The 18,588-nt window shown below is 49.7% G+C and overlaps 1 protein-coding gene across 4 annotated transcripts in view; it reads left to right on the forward strand.

Moving 5' to 3' along the window:
* Positions 1-16,952, forward strand: part of LOC147102105 (complement factor B-like) — a 110,871-nt gene extending 93,919 nt beyond the window's left edge. For 2 of the 4 annotated variants that reach the window (XM_085964316.1, XM_085964319.1), the window contains 5 exons: positions 3,042-3,127; positions 4,962-5,092; positions 8,536-8,617; positions 15,642-15,691; positions 16,669-16,952. In XM_085964316.1, the coding sequence (XP_085820442.1) occupies positions 3,042-3,127; positions 4,962-5,092; positions 8,536-8,617; positions 15,642-15,691; positions 16,669-16,791 (472 nt within the window). In that variant the 3' untranslated portion in view covers positions 16,792-16,952. The remainder of the gene's footprint in view (positions 1-3,041; positions 3,128-4,961; positions 5,093-8,535; positions 8,618-15,641; positions 15,692-16,668) is intronic. The other 2 variants (XM_085964317.1, XM_085964318.1) reach the window with 2 other exon arrangements.
* Positions 16,953-18,588: the final 1,636 nt, after the last annotated feature.

Raw genomic sequence — 18,588 nt, forward strand, 5'->3', positions numbered from 1 at the left:
TGTTAGACTCACTCGTGAATGGTCCCTTGGGTGAACTGTCGGAAAGTGCAGTACATTGCAGGAGAGGAGAAGGAAAGAGAAAAAGAAGAAAGAAGAATGTGCCAGAGTGCATTATGTACAGACTCTACCAACAACTGGTAAAGTACCAAACAACCTGGGCACTCCATTAAATCATTCCAAGACACCTCGCACTGCTGCAGAGAGAGGGACAGGCTGACACAGGAGAGGAGCCGCGGTCACACTGTCAGCCAACCTGATGCCAGTCCCAGATGAGGTAGAATAACTCGCATGTGCCCCGATTCAGCATGGTCACCCTGGCCCCATAAAGTGTCTCACACTACGGTATCAGTGTGAATAGCTATGAAAACGGGCATAACAGACAATCTGTGCTCCTGCAAATGCTGTATAAACAAAAAAATGTACAACAGGTTCGAAGTTGCGAGCCTCTGCTCCCAGAGTGGAGTCTCGGCTTCAGAGCTGAGCATAAAATTTTGCGAAGAGGTTTTAATCAATGGCCGGAAAATCGAGAGCGCTACAAGTCTCTGCTCCTGCTCTGGTGTCTGGTTTGGCAAGAGCTCCCGGGCCAGAATCTTGCAGCTTGTGGATAACAAATACACCAGTACATAAACATCTATATCATGTCTTTCAGTTTAAAAAAAATAAATGGCTTCATATTACTCAGGCAATAGATTGTAGCCGTGTTTCTTTTTAAATTAGCAACTTCGAGGGGAGTAGATACCAACAGGTAAGATGTGAGTTCATGCTCACAATTTCTCACATAGTGGGGTGAATTTTCACTTTTACCGCCAGACAGAAACCAGTCGATAAGACCCTAAATCAGATCCACTGATGGAGAGTTCGGTGATGCAGTGCTACAGCCGCAGTTTGGATATTTACCAATTTTATGGTAGCTTTGTTTAGAGATAAACATTTCTTGCACCTCACTCAAGGCATTTGAGCTACTTCAACAGTATATAATAAACAATGGGCCCCCCCGAATGGACCTCACAAGCCTTTCCAAACCATTCTTCTCAAGACCACCACACATCGCTTAGATCTTCTAATTAGCCTTCTTGCCCATAGATTTCTGTCAACAGTGCTTTGGGAATATGTTCAGGGAGTAATCATCCATTGGCCTTGTGTCTGTCTAAGAGTCTTGGAGGTAGAGTTTAACTATCAGGCGTCCGATAGTGCTGGCGGGAGGCCAGGTCCATTTCGAGGGCCCGGCATCATTAACGTATCTGCTGTGGGCTGCAGGCACCGACTCTGGGCCAGTGCCATATCGGGCGGTCTGAAGTCCGACCTGGGCCAAGGAGAAAGAAAGGCCCATGAGGGGGAGCCCAGGCCAGCAATGGTCCACCTTATTCTCGCTCCTCTTGGCCCTACAAAGATAGTATTAGCGGTTATCTTTCCGGACCTCTTCTGCTGTACAGCCAGATTTTACTGAGCGGAGTGTCCACAGCGCACACTCCGCCCAGTGGGAAATTAAAATGACATCAGGGAGGGTGGGTGCCTCGGCTGCCCAGTGGAAGGGTCTGGGAAAAAATGGCAGTAGAGTGGGAACGGGGTGGTAAGTCCAATATTTTAACTCCCCTACTCCCCTGTTTCCACTGGGTGAAGGGCATTAACATTTCCCCCCAGATGTCTATACTCTAACCAAACTGATTCATTTCCCCCGAGATGTCTATACTCTAACCAAACTGAATCATTTCCCCTGAGATGTCTATACTCTAACCAAACTGATTCATTTCCCCCGAGATGTCTATACTCTAACCAAACTGAATCATTCCCCCGAGATGTCTATACTCTAACCAAACTGAATCATTTCCCCCGAGATGTCTATACTCTAACCAAACTGAATCATTTCCCCTGAGATGTCTATACTCTAACCAAACTGATTCATTTCCCCCGAGAGGTCTATACTCTAACCAAACTGAATCATTTCCCCCGAGATGTCTATACTCTAACCAAACTGAATCATTTCCCCCTGAGATGTCTATACTCTAACCAAACTGAATCATTTCCCCCGAGATGTCTATACTCTAACCAAACTGAATCATTTCCCCCTGAGATGTCTATACTCTAACCAAACTGAATCATTTCCCCCCAGATGTCTATACTCTAACCAAACTGAATCATTTCCCCCCAGATGTCTATACTCTAACCAAACTGAATCATTTCCCCCCAGATGTCTATACTCTAACCAAACTGAATCATTTCCCCCGAGATGTCTATACTCTAACCAAACTGAATCATTTCCCCCGAGATGTCTATACTCTAACCAAACTGAATCATTTCCCCCGAGATGTCTATACTCTAACCAAACTGCATCATTTCCCCCGAGATGTCTATACTCTAACCAAACTGAATCATTTCCCCCGAGATGTCTATACTCTAACCAAACTGAATCATTCCCCCGAGATGTCTATACTCTAACCAAACTGAATCATTTCCCCCCAGATGTCTATACTCTAACCAAACTGAATCATTTCCCCTGAGATGTCTATACTCTAACCAAACTGAATCATTTCCCCCGAGATGTCTATACTCTAACCAAACTGAATCATTTCCCCTGAGATGTCTATACTCTAACCAAACTGAATCATTCCCCCGAGATGTCTATACTCTAACCAAACTGAATCATTTCCCCTGAGATGTCTATACTCTAACCAAACTGAATCATTTCCCCTGAGATGTCTATACTCTAACCAAACTGAATCATTTCCCCTGAGATGTCTATACTCTAACCAAACTGAATCATTTCCCCCCAGATGTCTATACTCTAACCAAACTGAATCATTTCCCCCGAGATGTCTATACTCTAACCAAACTGAATCATTTCCCCCCAGATGTCTATACTCTAACCAAACTGAATCATTCCCCCGAGATGTCTATACTCTAACCAAACTGAATCATTTCCCCCTGAGATGTCTATACTCTAACCAAACTGAATCATTTCCCCTGAGATGTCTATACTCTAACCAAACTGAATCATTTCCCCCGAGATGTCTATACTCTAACCAAACATTTGTATCTTGCAGACCTGTTTGTCTGCCTTGCACAAAGAAGAGTGCACAGTTACTTTCCTCAGCAGTGGGCAGCTGGGATGGAACATGCTATTACGAAGGTAATGCAATTTTACAAGATTTCTTTTTTAACAAAGAATCACAGATGGACCAATAACTGCCAGTAGTAACAGTCAGATTAGGTATTGTGTTATGATTAATATATATGTTGCGATTACAAATTTGCTCCAGATATTCTCTCGGGTTCAGCGTCCCTGGTCTCCACCCCCCCCCCCCCCCCCCCGTCAGTGGACTCAGCGTCCCTTATGTTCAGTGGTTCACCTTTACTGCCCAATATTTAGTACAACGCAGTCATCGAGATGTCGTAACAATGAAACCCCTCATTATGTGAACTGACGACTATAATCTCACACATAGAGAAAAGAAAGAACTTGCATTTATATACATTTTATATTTACCTACCCTCACATGCACCTTTGGGAAAGTGACGCACTCTAGTAAGACATGGCCAATTTTAAACCAACAATATTTTTACTTATAGTTTTACATATAATATCTGAACAAACAGAATAATATTTACAGGGAATTTTAATTTATTTCAAATAACGTAGTAAATAATAAAACACACCACGCTATCCCTGCGAGTGGGCTAAATTCATTATTCTGACCAGCAAATCTCTGAAACGCTCCCGCTGTCTGTCTGTCTTCCATTCTAAATTATTGCAGACTGTCCATCCTTAGCTGGACAACAACTTTCAGTTAAATAGCGCTATTAACATAGAAAAATGTCCCATGGTTCTTTACCGGGGTGTATTCAGAAATAAATAGACATTGGGCCAAAGAAGGAGGTATTGTGAGGGATGACGAAAAGCTTGGTCAAAAAGGTGGTTTTTAAGGAAGGTCTTAAAAGAGAAGGAGGTGGAGGGCCTGAGAGAGGGGTTCCAGAGCATGGGACCTAGGCAGCTGAAGGCCAGCCGCCAATGGTAGGGTGAAGGGAGGATGGATGTACAAATGGCCAGATAGGAGGAACGGAGAGTTCTGGGAGGGTTGCAGGGCTGGAGGAGGTTACGGTTACAGAAAGGGAAAAGACCATGAAGGGTTTTAAACATGTAGATGAGAATTTTACATTTGAGGCATTGAGAAACCTGCCAGTGTAGGTCAGGAAGGACAGGGGTGAATGGAGAGTAGGGTGGTGCGGGATAGAATATGGGCAGCAGAGTTTTGGATGAGCTGAAATTAACAGACGGTGGAAATTGGAAGCCATTGAGGAGAGCAATGGAATAGCTGTGCCTGGAGTGTGAGTGTTTTAGCAACATGGACTGAGGTGGAGCAGAGGTGGGCAATATTATGGAGGTGGAAGTAGGCGGTCTTTGTAATTGAGAGGATATGGGCTGGGAAGCTCAGCTTGGGATCTGATAGGTTGCTAACAGACTTGACTACTCCTTGCTGGCCTCCCATTCTCAACCCTCCGTGTATCCTGTCCTGCATTAAGTCCCGCTCATCCATCCTCACCGGACCCTGCACCTACCTGTTGGTTGCGGCATTCTATCCAGCGTTCCCCGACCGACTGGAAGCCAGCCTGGTAATCAGGCTGGCCTCCGGGTGGGAAACCTGCCCATGACATCACACACACGGTGTGGAGTTAACGTGCGGGGAAACCTGGACTTCCAGGTTTCCAGCAGTCTACCGGCACCCCCACTCTGGGCGGGTCGAAAACTTCAAAATCCCGACCTAGGTCTTCTGATATAGAGATGTGTTTGTGGAGGCAGATTGGTTCTCAGTGATGGTGGATACTCTTGGCCATTAACAACTAACAGTGCCCGGTTCCCGACTCTACTCACAAGGTTCAAGTGTCACTTCCTTGGTTTATTAAAACAATAATGTAAGATCAGTTGAATAAATGGAGCTGAACATGATATTAATTTTTCCTCCCAGATGGTCTGTTGACAAGTCACGGTGGAAGAAATCAAAAACTACTGTCAGGTTATGTGAGTGGGTGGGGATTCTATGGACTAAGGTCACATATATCATCCTTCACCCTACTCCATGCACAAGTATACATTCAGGTATGTAGTGTATCTGGTTCCTTTTTTGTACCTCTTTTCCCTCACAGGTCCTATTTTGAGATAGTTGACTAGACTGAGCATATTAAAATGCAAATGATATGAGGGCAGTGCAGTGAGGCTGAGCGATGAGCTTAAAGCTGTGGAACCGGATCGACACAGATTCATTCATTTCTGGACCGTTTGTCATGTCAAAGGGGGTGGGGAGCAAACAGTGGAGGCTGCAGTACCTCCCTGCAGGGTGAAGGGCAAACTCACAGCTGTGTAGTCACCGGTGACTTTTGGTGACTAGATGCAGTGGCCATTGGTCGTGGGCTGGATGCTGGCATAGTTGGCCAAGCCAATCGGAGAAAAGAGATCAGTTACAGAAGGGGAGCTTACTGGAAAAAAATATCAAGTTAAAAATGCACAATAAATGGTTTGGACAGACTAACAATTTAACAGTACAAGACATAAGCCTGAAAATGACTGTTGGCTATATTGATGGATGAACACTTAGCACAGTGTTCTGGCTGTTATTTTAACGCAGGTTTTAGTCAGTTTATTTTTTAATGGATTAATAGATCTATTAAAACAGCCAGTATAGGAACGAGTTAAGCGTCCATCTGCTGATACTGTCAGCAGTCATGTCTAGCATATAGTTCAACTCGACTCTCGCTATTAGGCATAGATTAGATTCTCCTCTATGCAGAAGCGATTAATGGATGGAAAATCAGAGGCTGCAATTTCAGGAATTGTGCTTCTTGCAAGCGTCACTCCTTGCTGAGATCATCCGACTGCAGGCTCAGTGGGTAGCACACTCGCCTCTGAGTCAGAAGGTTATGTGTTCAAGTCCCACTCCAGAGACTTGTCCACATAAGGCTAGGCTGACACTCCAGTGCAGTGCTGAGGGAGTGCTTCACTGTTGAAGGTGCCGTCTTTTGGATGAGACGTTAAACCGTGGCCCCGTCCGCGCTCTCAGGTGGACATAAAAAGATCCCACGGCACTATTTTGAAGAAGAGCAGGGGATTATCTCTCAATCAACATCTAAAGAAAAACAGATTATCTGGTCATTATCACATTGCTGTTTGTGGGAGCTTGCTGTGCCATGTTTCCCACATTACAACAGTGACTACACTTCAAATGTACTTAATTGGCTGGTGGTCGTGGAAGGCTCTGTATAAATGCTAGTCTTTCTTTCTTTTCCCCTCCACATGGTGAGTTGGCTGCCTAGTATTCAGTATCTAGGCTCACACATGACAGACTGGACAGTCGTGTGAGGCACCAAGGTACTGCAGGAGCCCATGAAATCATACCCTAGTATAAATCACCATCTGCAGGGAGGAGGGGAAAACGGAAGTAAAAAAAAGTTTCAAAAAAAGTAACTATGACCACTATGGAAACCACAGATGCTTTGGAATTGGCGTATTGGATCCTTCTTATTGTTTGTAGACAGAATAGATTTTACGATTAAAAGATTTTCCTCTTAATTGTGCCTGGGCAACCCCCAGTCCCAGGCACAACAGAGAGGAAATGGGAATGGAAACCCATTGGGAGGTATTTTAACCCACAAAAACGGGTGGTTTTGGGTCAGGTGGCATGTAAAAATGTAAAAAATCTGAAACCCTCCTCCAACCCGCCCACTTCCAGTTTTAATGGAGGCGCGACAGGGCACGGGCAACCAACCCGCTCACAGGAGGTGGGTTGGTCATTTAAATATTATAATGAGGCTGTGTGCCTCAGAATTAACCACCATTTAAAATTTAACCTGGGCCTCGGGAAACCCGGCAGCAAAAAAGACAAAGGACTGCTGGATTCAGAAGGTAAGTGCCTTTCCACTTACCTGCTGGATCCAGTTTACCTGCTTCAACCATCCCCCGTGATCAGACACCCCCCTACCCCCCCCCGACCCTTCCAATTGCCCCCCCCGACCCTTCCGATCTTTCCCCCAACCCTTCCGATCTCTCCCCCCGACCCTTCCGATCTCTCCCCCCGACCCTTCCGATCTCTCCCCCCGACCCTTCCGATCTCTCCCCCCGACCCTTCCGATCTCTCCCCCCGACCCTTCCGATCTCTCCCCCCGACCCTTCCGATCTCTCCCCCCGACCCTTCCGATCTCTCCCCCCGACCCTTCCGATCTCTCCCCCCGACCCTTCCGATCTCTCCCCCCGACCCTTCCGATCTCTCCCCCCGACCCTTCCGATCTCTCCCCCCGACCCTTCCGATCTCTCCCCCCGACCCTTCCGATCTCTCCCCCCGACCCTTCCGATCTCTCCCCCCGACCCTTCCGATCTCTCCCCCCGACCCTTCCGATCTCTCCCCCCCGACCCTTCCGATCTCTCCCCCCGACCCTTCCGATCTCTCCCCCCGACCCTTCCGATCTCTCCCCCCGACCCTTCCGATCTCTCCCCCCGACCCTTCCGATCTCTCCCCCCGACCCTTCCGATCTCTCCCCCCGACCCTTCCGATCTCTCCCCCCGACCCTTCCGATCTCTCCCCCCGACCCTTCCGATCTCTCCCCCCGACCCTTCCGATCTCTCCCCCCGACCCTTCCGATCTCTCCCCCCGACCCTTCCGATCTCTCCCCCCGACCCTTTCGATCCCCCCACCCCTCCCAACCCTTGTGATTGCCCCTATCGACCCTTCTGACTTTCCCCCCACCCCCACCAACCGGCTTTTCCAATCTCCTTCCTGAGACCCTTCTAATCTCCACCCGGACACCGACCCATCCGATCTCCCCACACCCCCCACCCGCCCGAGGCCCTTCCAATCGCTCCTTCCCGCCTCTCCTCTCCGCTCCCTGGCTGCGGCCTGGCACCGAAGGTCTACCCGCCCACCAGTCAGCCAACCAACCTCACAATCTGGCTGGCTGCGGCCGGAAAACGGAGACAAAAAATGTTAATCAGGTCCTGCTGTTAAATTCGGCAGGACCTGAGGGAAATCCGTTCTTCCAGGTTTCCCGAACTCAAAACAGTCCCCCAGCTCCCTCCCTAATATCTACCCCCACACTTGCCCTAGGATTCTCCAGATACAAGTTAACTGAGCCTGCTCCTGGAGGAGTAAGCATGGTAATCAGGCACCAATCCTGACCTCTCACCTCACATTCTTGTCCATTTGCTGATTGGGCACCTTTCCACTTGGGCACCCAAAGAATTCTGGTTGTGGTTCTGAAGGGCCTGCAGTGATCCCAGGGGGTAGCCTGAAGATTCACGGAAGGTAAGCAAGTAAGGAAATCCCCTCTGCCCCTGGATAATCTTTGGGCCACAATTCCCAGCAGCCAGGAGAGCAGCTACAGGATTTCTCCGACTTGTAGCATTTGCTCCTGTGCTACCCCCTTTGATCTTAGAGCAAGGCCTTCTTACTAGGGAGGCCTGGAGAGGTCAGTGGGCTCTCTGGTATTTAAAATGTGCTACATACTGGCTCTGATCTATTCTTGCAGTGTTCTTAGTGTTCTGTTCTTTTGTAGCATCGTAGTACCTGTACGTCACCGTACCCGTTAACTGAAGCCATGTTCTGTGCAAAAGGAGATGAGGCAGACAGCTGCCGTGGTAAGTCTTTCTTTCATCATCCTTCAATCAATTTTTTCCCCTTCTCTCTCCTTGACTCTTTACTGGGATAGAGCTGCACAGGCATCCTGTGCCTCACACAAGCCGCCATTCATCATGGACAAGGAGGCTGTTCAACCACGAGGTATCGTAGCCAACCTCCAGAGTCATAGCCCAATCTCCGCACACACACACACACACATACATCCAGCAGGGTCACCGGATAGCCAACGGGAGTGAAACCCTGGGTGATTTTCCACTCCCTAACCTGGGGTGCTGAGGCCAACCGCCGCGTCCTATCATTGCTCTGGCTGAGATCAGCGAACCCAACACAGACCGGGAGTGTTCCTAATCTGTTTGTCTTAGCTTCTCACTGCATAGAGTCTCTGAGCTACAGGGTGACGCCGTGCAAAGATATTGGCCCGTATTTTCTCACCCCCACGGGTGTGGACTAACTGCAGTGCCAGAGTGAAAGCGCTTTTCACCAATGCTACAGCTGGAGTGTGAATGCTCTCGAAGAGGTGGATGAATGCAGCACACGGTGACTCTCCTGATTTTCCTTGCTCCCTCAAGGTGGTAAAGCTCCTTGCCTCTGCTACTACCCCAACGTGGCAGCATTGGAATCTCAGTGCGTGCAATGTCACACTGGCTCCTCACACTCTGCACCTCACTTGCCACTATGTTAGCTCTAAGGTTGGACAAAGCACATGTATTGCAGCAACTTAGATCAAGTAGAAGACAAAGGCCTGAATTTTACATTGCACTTTAAAAATAAAGGCTTTCTTACACAAACATACCTTATGACACTAGAGCCATTGTTATATTGGATGATCAGCCATGATCGCATTGAATGGCGGAGCAAGCTCGAGGGGCAGAATGGCCTACTCCTGCTCCTATCGTCTATGTTTCTATAGCAGTTTGGAAACCAATGTCATTCATGGATTGAACATAACCATTGTGCATTGCCATAGAGTGCTAGGGCACAGGATCATCACAGCTCCCGAATTCAACCAACTATATTTTCAGGGGGAAGTGACAAATGATGAACAGAATGAGATCAAATAGAAGGGCAAGTCAATACAGGCCTCCTTTGTGGAGCTCCATACACTATCTTCTTCTTAGGCAGTCCCTCGGAACTGAGGATGACTTGCTTCCACACTAAAAATGAGTTCTCAGGTGACTATCGAGTCCAATGCGGGACCTACAGTCTCTGTCACAGGTGGGGCAGACGGTGGTTGAAGGGGCAGGTGGGTGGGGTGCTTGGGTTGACGTGCGCTCCTTCCGCTGTTTGCGCTTGGCTTCTGCTTGCTCCCAGCGAAGAGACTCGAGGTGTTCGGTGCCTTCCCGGATGCTTCTCCTCCACTTTGTGCGGTCTTGGGCCAGGGATTCCCAGGTGTTGGTGGGGATGTTGCACTTTTTCAAGGAGGCTTTGAGGGTGTCCTTGAAGCATTTCCTCTGCCCACCTGGGGCTTTCTTGCTGTGTCGGAGCTCCGAGTAGAGCGCTTATTTTGGGAGTCTCGTATCGGGCACGCGGATGATGTGGCCCGTCCATCGGAGCTGATCGAGCGTGGTCAAAGCTTCGATGCCATACACTATGACGTAAGAAAACTACTAGGCACTTGGTCTAAGCGTTAAAGAAAGCTTTAATCAACTGTTTTACAACATGGAGATCTAATTGTGTCCTTCACTAGTTCCTGTTAAGAATGTCCTGCGCAAGCTGGGCCCGTGCCCGAGTATTTATACTCTCCCTGGACAGCGCCACCCGTAGGCCGCTCAGTATTATTTCATAAGTCTTTCTTTCATGAATGACTGATTCATGTCACACTATATCATGTACACCAAACTACATATTGCCCACATCATGATAGAGAGTGAACTTTACATAGGGACTTATGGATGACTGCTTCTGGTGAATGCTTTATGGTGAACAACATTATTGAAGTACTGTTGATGACCAGTGGATTTTGTTTGGTTGGGTCACTATAGCTTTATGAGCTTCCATATGCAGGGTGCCTGGGCTATTTGAAGGATTTGGTCAGTGTGCTGGCCAGCTATTGCAAGTCAGCCAAAAAAAGAGGAAAAGGGGCTGGAGACCTATGGCTCTCGGTTTCCACTCCCCCCCACCCATCCCACTTTACACAGTCTCAAATTTCCTCGGGCTTTCTCCATAGGGGTGGCGAGTGTCTGTACCGATAACAGGTGCAGGTAAACCATGGTTATGCTAATGAGGTAAGTTGGGACGTTTCCAGTCCTGCTGCCTCATTTTCCTCAACACTGGAAGGGCACCCGTTTTGAGGGGTGCCCAAAAGAAGTGAGCCTTTTGATGTGCCTCAATAATCCCGAGACTCGATGTTAGCGAAACAAAACAAGGCTTTTATTAACTTAGAAGATAACACGCAGTGGAGAGAGGTATCTTCCATCTGGAGCTCTGCAGTACTGGATATGAGGCCAGACTGAGCTGGCTTACATAGAGGCCAGGTATGGGCGGAGCCCTACACACAACACATTCCATACATTCCAATATACAATACAGTGGTGAGGAGAAACCTGAAACCAACCACAGTCACAGGCAATACAATGGTGAGGGGAAACCTGAAACCAACCACAGTCACAGGCAGTGATGAATGGAATATTTCATCACATTCACCCCTTCTATAGATTTAGTCTGTTCGGGGGTTTGGTAGTCCTCTGCGACCGACGTGGCTGTTGTGGTGTCGCAGGTGTCGGCTGGGTGTCCCCGGTGGCCTCCTGGGTCTCTGCCGGGGGTGCCGCCAGGGTTGTTGAAGGGGTAGTTGGTGGGGGTGCCGTTGGTCGATGTTCTTCCGGGGGGGTGATGAAAGAGTAGTGGGTGGGTAAGAGTTGCTGTGGTCGTTGTTGCTGCTATTGCCATGGTTGTTGTCGTTACCGGCTGGGGCGACGTCTTTTATTGACATGGTGTCCTCCCTTCCGTCGGCGTGCCGGACATACGCGTATTGGGGGTTGGCGTGGAGTAGGTGCACTGGCTCCACGAGAGGGTCCGTCTTATGGCCCCTCACATGCCTTCGCACGAATACCGGACCTGGGGTGGAGAGCCATGACGGCATGGATACGCCTGAGGTGGATTTCCGGGGAAAGCTAAACATTCGTTCATGAGGCGTGGCATTAGTGGCAGTACACAATAGCGACCGTATCGAATGGAGCACATCTGAGAGGACTTCCTGCCAGCGGGAGATAGGGAGGCCCTTGGTCCTTAGAGCTAGAGTGACTGCTTTCCATACTGTCCCGTTCTCTCGCTCCACTTGACCATTACCCCGGGGGTTGTAGCTGGTGGTACGGCTCGTGGCGATACCCCTGGACAGCATGTACTGGCGTAGCTCTTCACTCATGAAGGACGCCCCCCTATCCGTGTGGATGTAGCTCGGCATACCGAACAGGCAGAACAGGCTGTTGAGGCATTTAATGACTGTGGCGCTGGTCATGTCTGGGCAGGGGAAGGCGAATGGGAACCGGGAGTATTCGTCCACAATGTTCAGGAAGTAAACATTGCGGTCGACGGACGGGAGGGGGCCCTTGAATTCTAAGCTGAGCCGCTCAAAGGGCCGTGTAGCTTTGATTAAGTGGGCTCTATCAGGGTGGTAGAACCGAGGCTTGCACTCAGCACAAGTGCGGCAGTTCCTGGTCAGAGACCGAACTTCCTCAATCGAGTAGGGTAAGTTGCGGGACTTTATGAAGTGGAACAGCCACGTGACCCCTGGGTGGCAGAGGTCGTTGTGGAGGGTCTGTAGCCGATCCCCGGTGGCGCTGGCACACATCCTTCGTGAGAGGGCATCTGGGGATTCGTTAAGGGCCCCTGGCCGGTAAATGATGTCATACTCGAAGGTGGAGAGCTCGATCCGCCACCTAAGAATCTTATCATTTTTGATCTTCCCCCTCTGTTTATTATTGAACATAAACGCTACCGACCGCTGGTCGGTAAGTAGGGTGAAGCGTTTGCCGGCTAGGTAGTGGCGCCAGTGGCGCACTGCCTCCACGATGGCTTGGGCCTCCTTTTCCACGGAGGAGTGTCTGATCTCGGGCCCTTGGAGGGTCCTCGAGAAGAAAGCTACGGGCCGCCCCGCCTGGTTGAGGGTGGCCGCCAAGGCAAAGTCAGACGCATCACTTTCCACTTGAAATGGAGTGTTCTCGTCCACTGCCTGTAGCGTGGCCCGCTCAATATCCTGCTTAATGCTTTTGAAGGCGGCGTGGGCCTCAGCAGAGAGCGGAAAAGAGGATGCTTTCAAGAGGGGGCGGGCTTTGTCGGAGTAGTTGGGGACCCATTGGGAATAATAAGAAAATAACCCCAGGCACCTTTTCAGGGCTTTGGGAGTGTTGGGCAGGGGCAGCTCCCGTAGGGGGCGCAATCGGTCGGGGTCTGGTCCGATTTCCCCATTCTCCACCACGCTGCCTAGTATGCAGAGGCGCGTGGTGTTGAAAACGCACTTGTCCTCGTTGGAGGTGAGGTTGAGTTTTTGTGCGGTTTTCAGGAACCTCTCGAGGTTCGAGTCGTGATCCTGCTGGTTGTGACCGCAGATGGTGATGTTGTCGAGGTAGGGGAAGGTTGCCTGCAAGTGGTGGTCATCGACCATGCGATCCATCTCCCTCTGGAAGACCGAGACCCCATTCGTCACCCCAAAGGGGACTCTGAGGAATTGGTAGAGGCGTCCGTTCGCCTCGAAGGCGGTGTACGGGCGGTCCTCTGGTCTGATAGGGAGCTGGTGGTACGCTGACTTGAGGTCGATGGTGGAGAACACCCGGTATTGGGCGATTTGGTTCACCATTTCTGATATGCGGGGTAGCGGGTAGGCGTCTAGTTGGGTGTACCTGTTGATCGTTTGGCTATAGTCGATCACCATCCGTTTCTTCTCGCTACCCCTTACCACCACCACTTGGGCGCGCCACGGGCTATTGCTGCATTCAATAATGCGCTCTTTCAGGAGCCTGTCTACCTCGGTCGCGATAAACCGCCTGTCCTCCCAGCTGTACCTCCTGCTTTTGGTCGCTATTGGCCGGCAGTTAGGGGTAAGGTTCGCGAATAGCGAAGGCGGCTTTACCTTCAGGGTAGCCAGGCCGCACACTGTGAGGGGCGGCTGGGACCCACCGTACTTGAGCGTGATGCTTTGGTGGTTGCACTGGAAATCCAGGCCCAAGATCACGCTCGCGCATAGATTCTTCATGATTAATACTTTTAAATTATCGTATACCGTCCCGTTAACGGACAATTGTACCGTGCAGTAACCCAGAATGGTCGATGTCTGGGTTTTATCAGCCATAGAGATGGTACCCCGAGTAGGGACCACCTTTAGGGAGAGTTGTTGTGCCGGTTCAGGGTGGATAAAACTCTCCGTGCTTCCACTGTCAATTAAACATTTAACCCGGCACCCGTTTACCTCGATGTCCACCATTGATTTGGATAGCGGGTGGGGCCTGGTCTGGTCCATTGTGACCGATGCCACTGTAGGGCCCTGATCGAGACAAGATGGCATCCACGCTGTCTGCTCACAAGATGGCGGACCCCACGAGGTCGGGCAAGATGGCGTCCAAGATGGCCGCTCCCACGGCGCACACGCGGCGGTGGCGGGTTTTGGTTTTCCGGCGGGGTTCCCTCTGCACACCTTCCCGAAGTGCCCCTTCTTACCGCACTTAAAGCAGGTGGTGCCTTTCGCCGGGCACAGGTTTCTGGTGTGCTTTGGCTGCCCGCAGAAGTAGCAGTTGGGTCCCCGACGCGTCGCGGCTGTCGTAGGGCTTCTGGGGGGAGAGCGGGGCCCCGACGGTGTCGGGCTGCCGGGCGGGGAAGATGCCTTCCAAGATGGCGGCACCCTTGGTGCACACGTGGCGGCGTGGACGGTGTGGGCTGAAGAGTAGGCGTCCGAGTTTCTCTGGGCCACATCCAGGGATCGCGCGGTGTCCGCAGCCTGTTTCAGGTCCAATCCCGTTTTTTCCAGCAGTCTTTGCCGGATGTAAGTGGAGCTGAGGCCTGTGATAAAGGCATCGCGAACAAGCTCGTCGGTGTACACTGCGGCTTTTACATCTCGGCACTTGCAGTCTTTGCCAAGCATTTTCAGGGTGCCTAGGAACTCCTCCACCGATTCCCCAGGTCGCTGTGCGCGAGTGGCGAGCAGATGCCTAGCATACACCTCATTCGTAGGCTGCTGGTAATGCGCCTTTAAGATGTCGCAGGCGGCCAAGTACGTGTCGGCGTCTTGGATGAGGGGGTAAACCCGGTGGCTTACCCAGTTCCGCAGAATTCCGAGTTTCATACTCGCAGCGTCCGTAGCGTCTTTGACGGCTGCGGAATTGTCCAGGAAGAATTCCATACACATAAACCAGTGTCCGAAGCGTGCTGATGCGTCCGGAGCATGCTGATCCAAATCCAAACGTTCGGGTTTCAGGAGTTGATCCATTGTGTTGAAAAATAAGTTAATAAAATTGATGTGCCTCAATAATCCCGAGACTCGATGTTAGCGAAACAAAACAAGGCTTTTATTAACTTAGAAGATAACACGCAGTGGAGAGAGGTATCTTCCATCTGGAGCTCTGCAGTACTGGATATGAGGCCAGACTGAGCTGGCTTACATAGAGGCCAGGTATGGGCGGAGCCCTACACACAACACATTCCATACATTCCAATATACAATACAATGGTGAGGAGAAACCTGAAACCAACCACAGTCACAGGCAATACAATGGTGAGGGGAAACCTGAAACTAACCACAGTCACAGGCAGTGATGAATGGAATATTTCATCACACCTTTGATCACACGCAACAAAGACACAAGGTCCGAAGGGAAGTGCACCTTTTTCTTTCAGGGACAAGGATTGGTGCTGGAGGCCTTCCTGGCACCCGGGGCGGAGGGGGGAGCTGGGTGGGGTGAGGGAGGTGGGGTGGCGGGGGGGGTGGAAATCATGCCTTAGACCTCAATCAGGATTTGTTTTGATCAGACTTGGTGTGTAACAACTCCTTGGTACTGGTTGTTGAAGTTTGACAATTTCCCCAACTGCCTTTGACAGGAGATTCCGGGGGACCCATGGTCATGGAGAGAAACCACCGCTGGATCCAGGTTTTTGATCCTGCTTGTTTTGTTTTCTGAAGCATGAAATATTCACAAATCAATGATAGATTCCATGAATATATACTGCAAATTCCATCCGAGTTATTATTTGATTTAATTTATTTTAAATACAGTCTGAGCTTCTTAATTCAGTGTCAATTAATTCAAATTAGATTTATTTTGCCCTCTTTCTTTATGTTGCCTCTTTATACATGTTACTTAATTCTAATTACTGGATAATTTTTTTTGTATGAAAAATGATTGAATTAACAGGAGTATGCTCATCAATCAGGGATATCACTCCTCTTGAATAAGACATATTCCCATATATTGAATCCAATGTTAGCATCAAGCACACCCAGGTCAGATAGTTGTCAGTCAGGTGAAGGGTATAGCCATCCTACTCTGCCCAGCACAGCCTCAGATGGGCAACCTCTATTGCAACAGTAGCAGTGTGACATCTCCATTTCCCATACTAGTCATCCTTGTTATCAAAGCCAGCACTCACTGTGAGAGCCACTCCTGTCCAGGAGTGCCTAATCAGGGAATCTGCCCTACAGGTATATAAGGATTCCATGGTCACAGTGCAATGAAGCATTGTGCTCTCACACCATCAGTTCTCTCACATACTTAGTTCTCATTACCTGCTGTGCCATTTCAAGGGGGCGATGAGTGGAGCCAGGCCCTTCCCCTGTAGCAAGGGAGGTAACGTCAGAGGTGAAGACTCATCTTAGGCCACATCTCATCTCCCAGCAGTTGGTCTCAGGACCCTGTTGGTAGCCGATGAGAACAGGTCATTGGTCTGTTCTCTTAGATAGGGATGGCATTTGGAGACCCAAGAGAGAAGTGGGGAGGAAATACCTTGAAAGGAGAGTGTCTGATCCTTGACAGGGAAAGAAAAAAGTACTTGCCACTATCCTCAGTGTTGGTTACTGATGTACAGACTGCACCGAGCTAACATGCAACTCTTTCTGACACATCCACAGGTCGGCATCATCAGTTTTGGAAGAACGACTATTTGTGGAGAGAACGTCATGGGGTTTTATAGTAGATTGCCCAAACTGATGAGCTGGATTAAAGAGAGAGTCACAGACCTGGAGTATGAATAAACAGTCAACAGCACAAACACAGACTGAATGTACCATGTGCAGTAGAATCTCAACCCAGGTGCTCAGTAAGCTGGACATTCCTGACAAAGGGCCGAGCATCTCGACTGTACAACCCAATGTAGACATGTTGCAGAGTTGTGTATTAAATAGTACTAGTTAAAGATTATAGCCTAAACATTATTGCTGGTGATATTGGTGGCCAAATAGGCAACATATTTATAGGACATTCTTTGTCAAACTGTTTTAACACAAGCATTAACTGGTGTATTTTAAGTGTGTTGCTATTCCCATCAAGACAGCGGCCAGAGGAGTATTGTATGGTGTATTAAGCAATCATCCATTGAGATTAACAACAGTCATATACCTTGAAAAAACTTAACTTGAACAAAGATCTTGCAGTCTAAATTCAAAATATTCCAATCAGATTGATGAGATCATTCAGTCCTTCGTGTTAAATCTCTCACTCAATATCCACTTGTGGTAATGCATTCCATGTTCTAATAACCCTCTGCGGGAAAACATTTCTTCTATCTTCTTCCTTTGTTCTTTTAGTGATAATCCAGGGTCTATTCCACCTTGTTCTAGTCGTCAACCAGTAGAAATAATGGCCTGTAATTTGCAGTCAATGCCAAAGCAAAGGCGTTCACCGTGGGCCCCGTATAAAGCTGTCCGCAGAGATCCTTTCTCTTGCAGCCCAAGGTGGCTCACAACAGGAGAGAGCAGGAGCTCACAGGCGGGGGACAAGCCGACGCCCAACCACGGTCTGTGCTGGAAAATAGAGTGCTGCAGATTATTGGGCGCCGTGGCCACCGGCGACGTTGGCCCCCTTGGGGACAACAACGGTATGTTCATCCCTACTCCTTCTTCTCACATCCCATTTCCCCCTCACCCCACAAGCGTTTCCCACTTTCCAGCTATTCATGCTGTATGCATGCATTTCTCCCTTCCTGTCCCCCTCCCCTCACCTTAACACGAATCTTGTGCCTTTAAGCTTTCAGCTAATCAGCAAGCACCTGAGCAGCCTGTCCCGGAGGGCACCGTTGAGAGCGAGGCGGGAGAAGAGGAGGAGGAAGAACACACCTCGTCACTGCATGTCTCACCCGCAGGCACCAGCTCAGATACTGGCACTACACATTCTTTAGAGGCGTGTATAGTAGCAGGATCTGCACAGGGTGAGGCACCAGAGACAAGTGGGCTGCAGCAAGGCCGGGGGAAAGGGTAGCTCGGGGACCAGCTCGCTGGAGGACGAGTTCCTGCGCAAGTTCTGCTGCACAGGACTCAGATGAGGACCTCGATGGGGAGGCGTTCAGAAGAAGGGTGATGGGCATGCACACGGAGATGTTAGGTGCCATGGCAAGGGTGCCCGAGGGCCTCTCGGCAATGATAAGGAGCATGGAGGAGTCCGCCTCCAACATTGCACAAGGCTCTGCGCACACCATGGAGCCCATCATTTCCAGTCTGCAAAGGATGGTGGACTCCCAGAAAGACTGTAGCAACCCTAATGCTGCGTGTGATGGGCGATCTGGCAGCTTCCATTGCAGCACAGGCAGAAGCGACACATCTTAATGCTGTAATGCAGTTTATGCTTGGTGGCATCCCATCTCAGATTGCTCTCATGCAGCCTCAGCTTGATGCCATGCAAGCTCTGACTGCTGCCATTGTGGCTGGGTCTACCACCGTCAGCTGGGGCTTTCACAGTGTCACAGCAGGCCAGCAACCTGTGCTCCTACAGATTGCTAGGGATGCTGAGGTGGTGACCGGGGGCAGTGGCAGTGGGTCAGTGGAGCAGGAACCTGC

The sequence above is a fragment of the Somniosus microcephalus genome, chromosome 22, assembly GCF_052327205.1.
Source record: "Somniosus microcephalus isolate GS21.2 chromosome 22, FLI_Smic_1.0, whole genome shotgun sequence".
NCBI classification, from domain to species: Eukaryota; Metazoa; Chordata; class Chondrichthyes; order Squaliformes; family Somniosidae; genus Somniosus; species Somniosus microcephalus.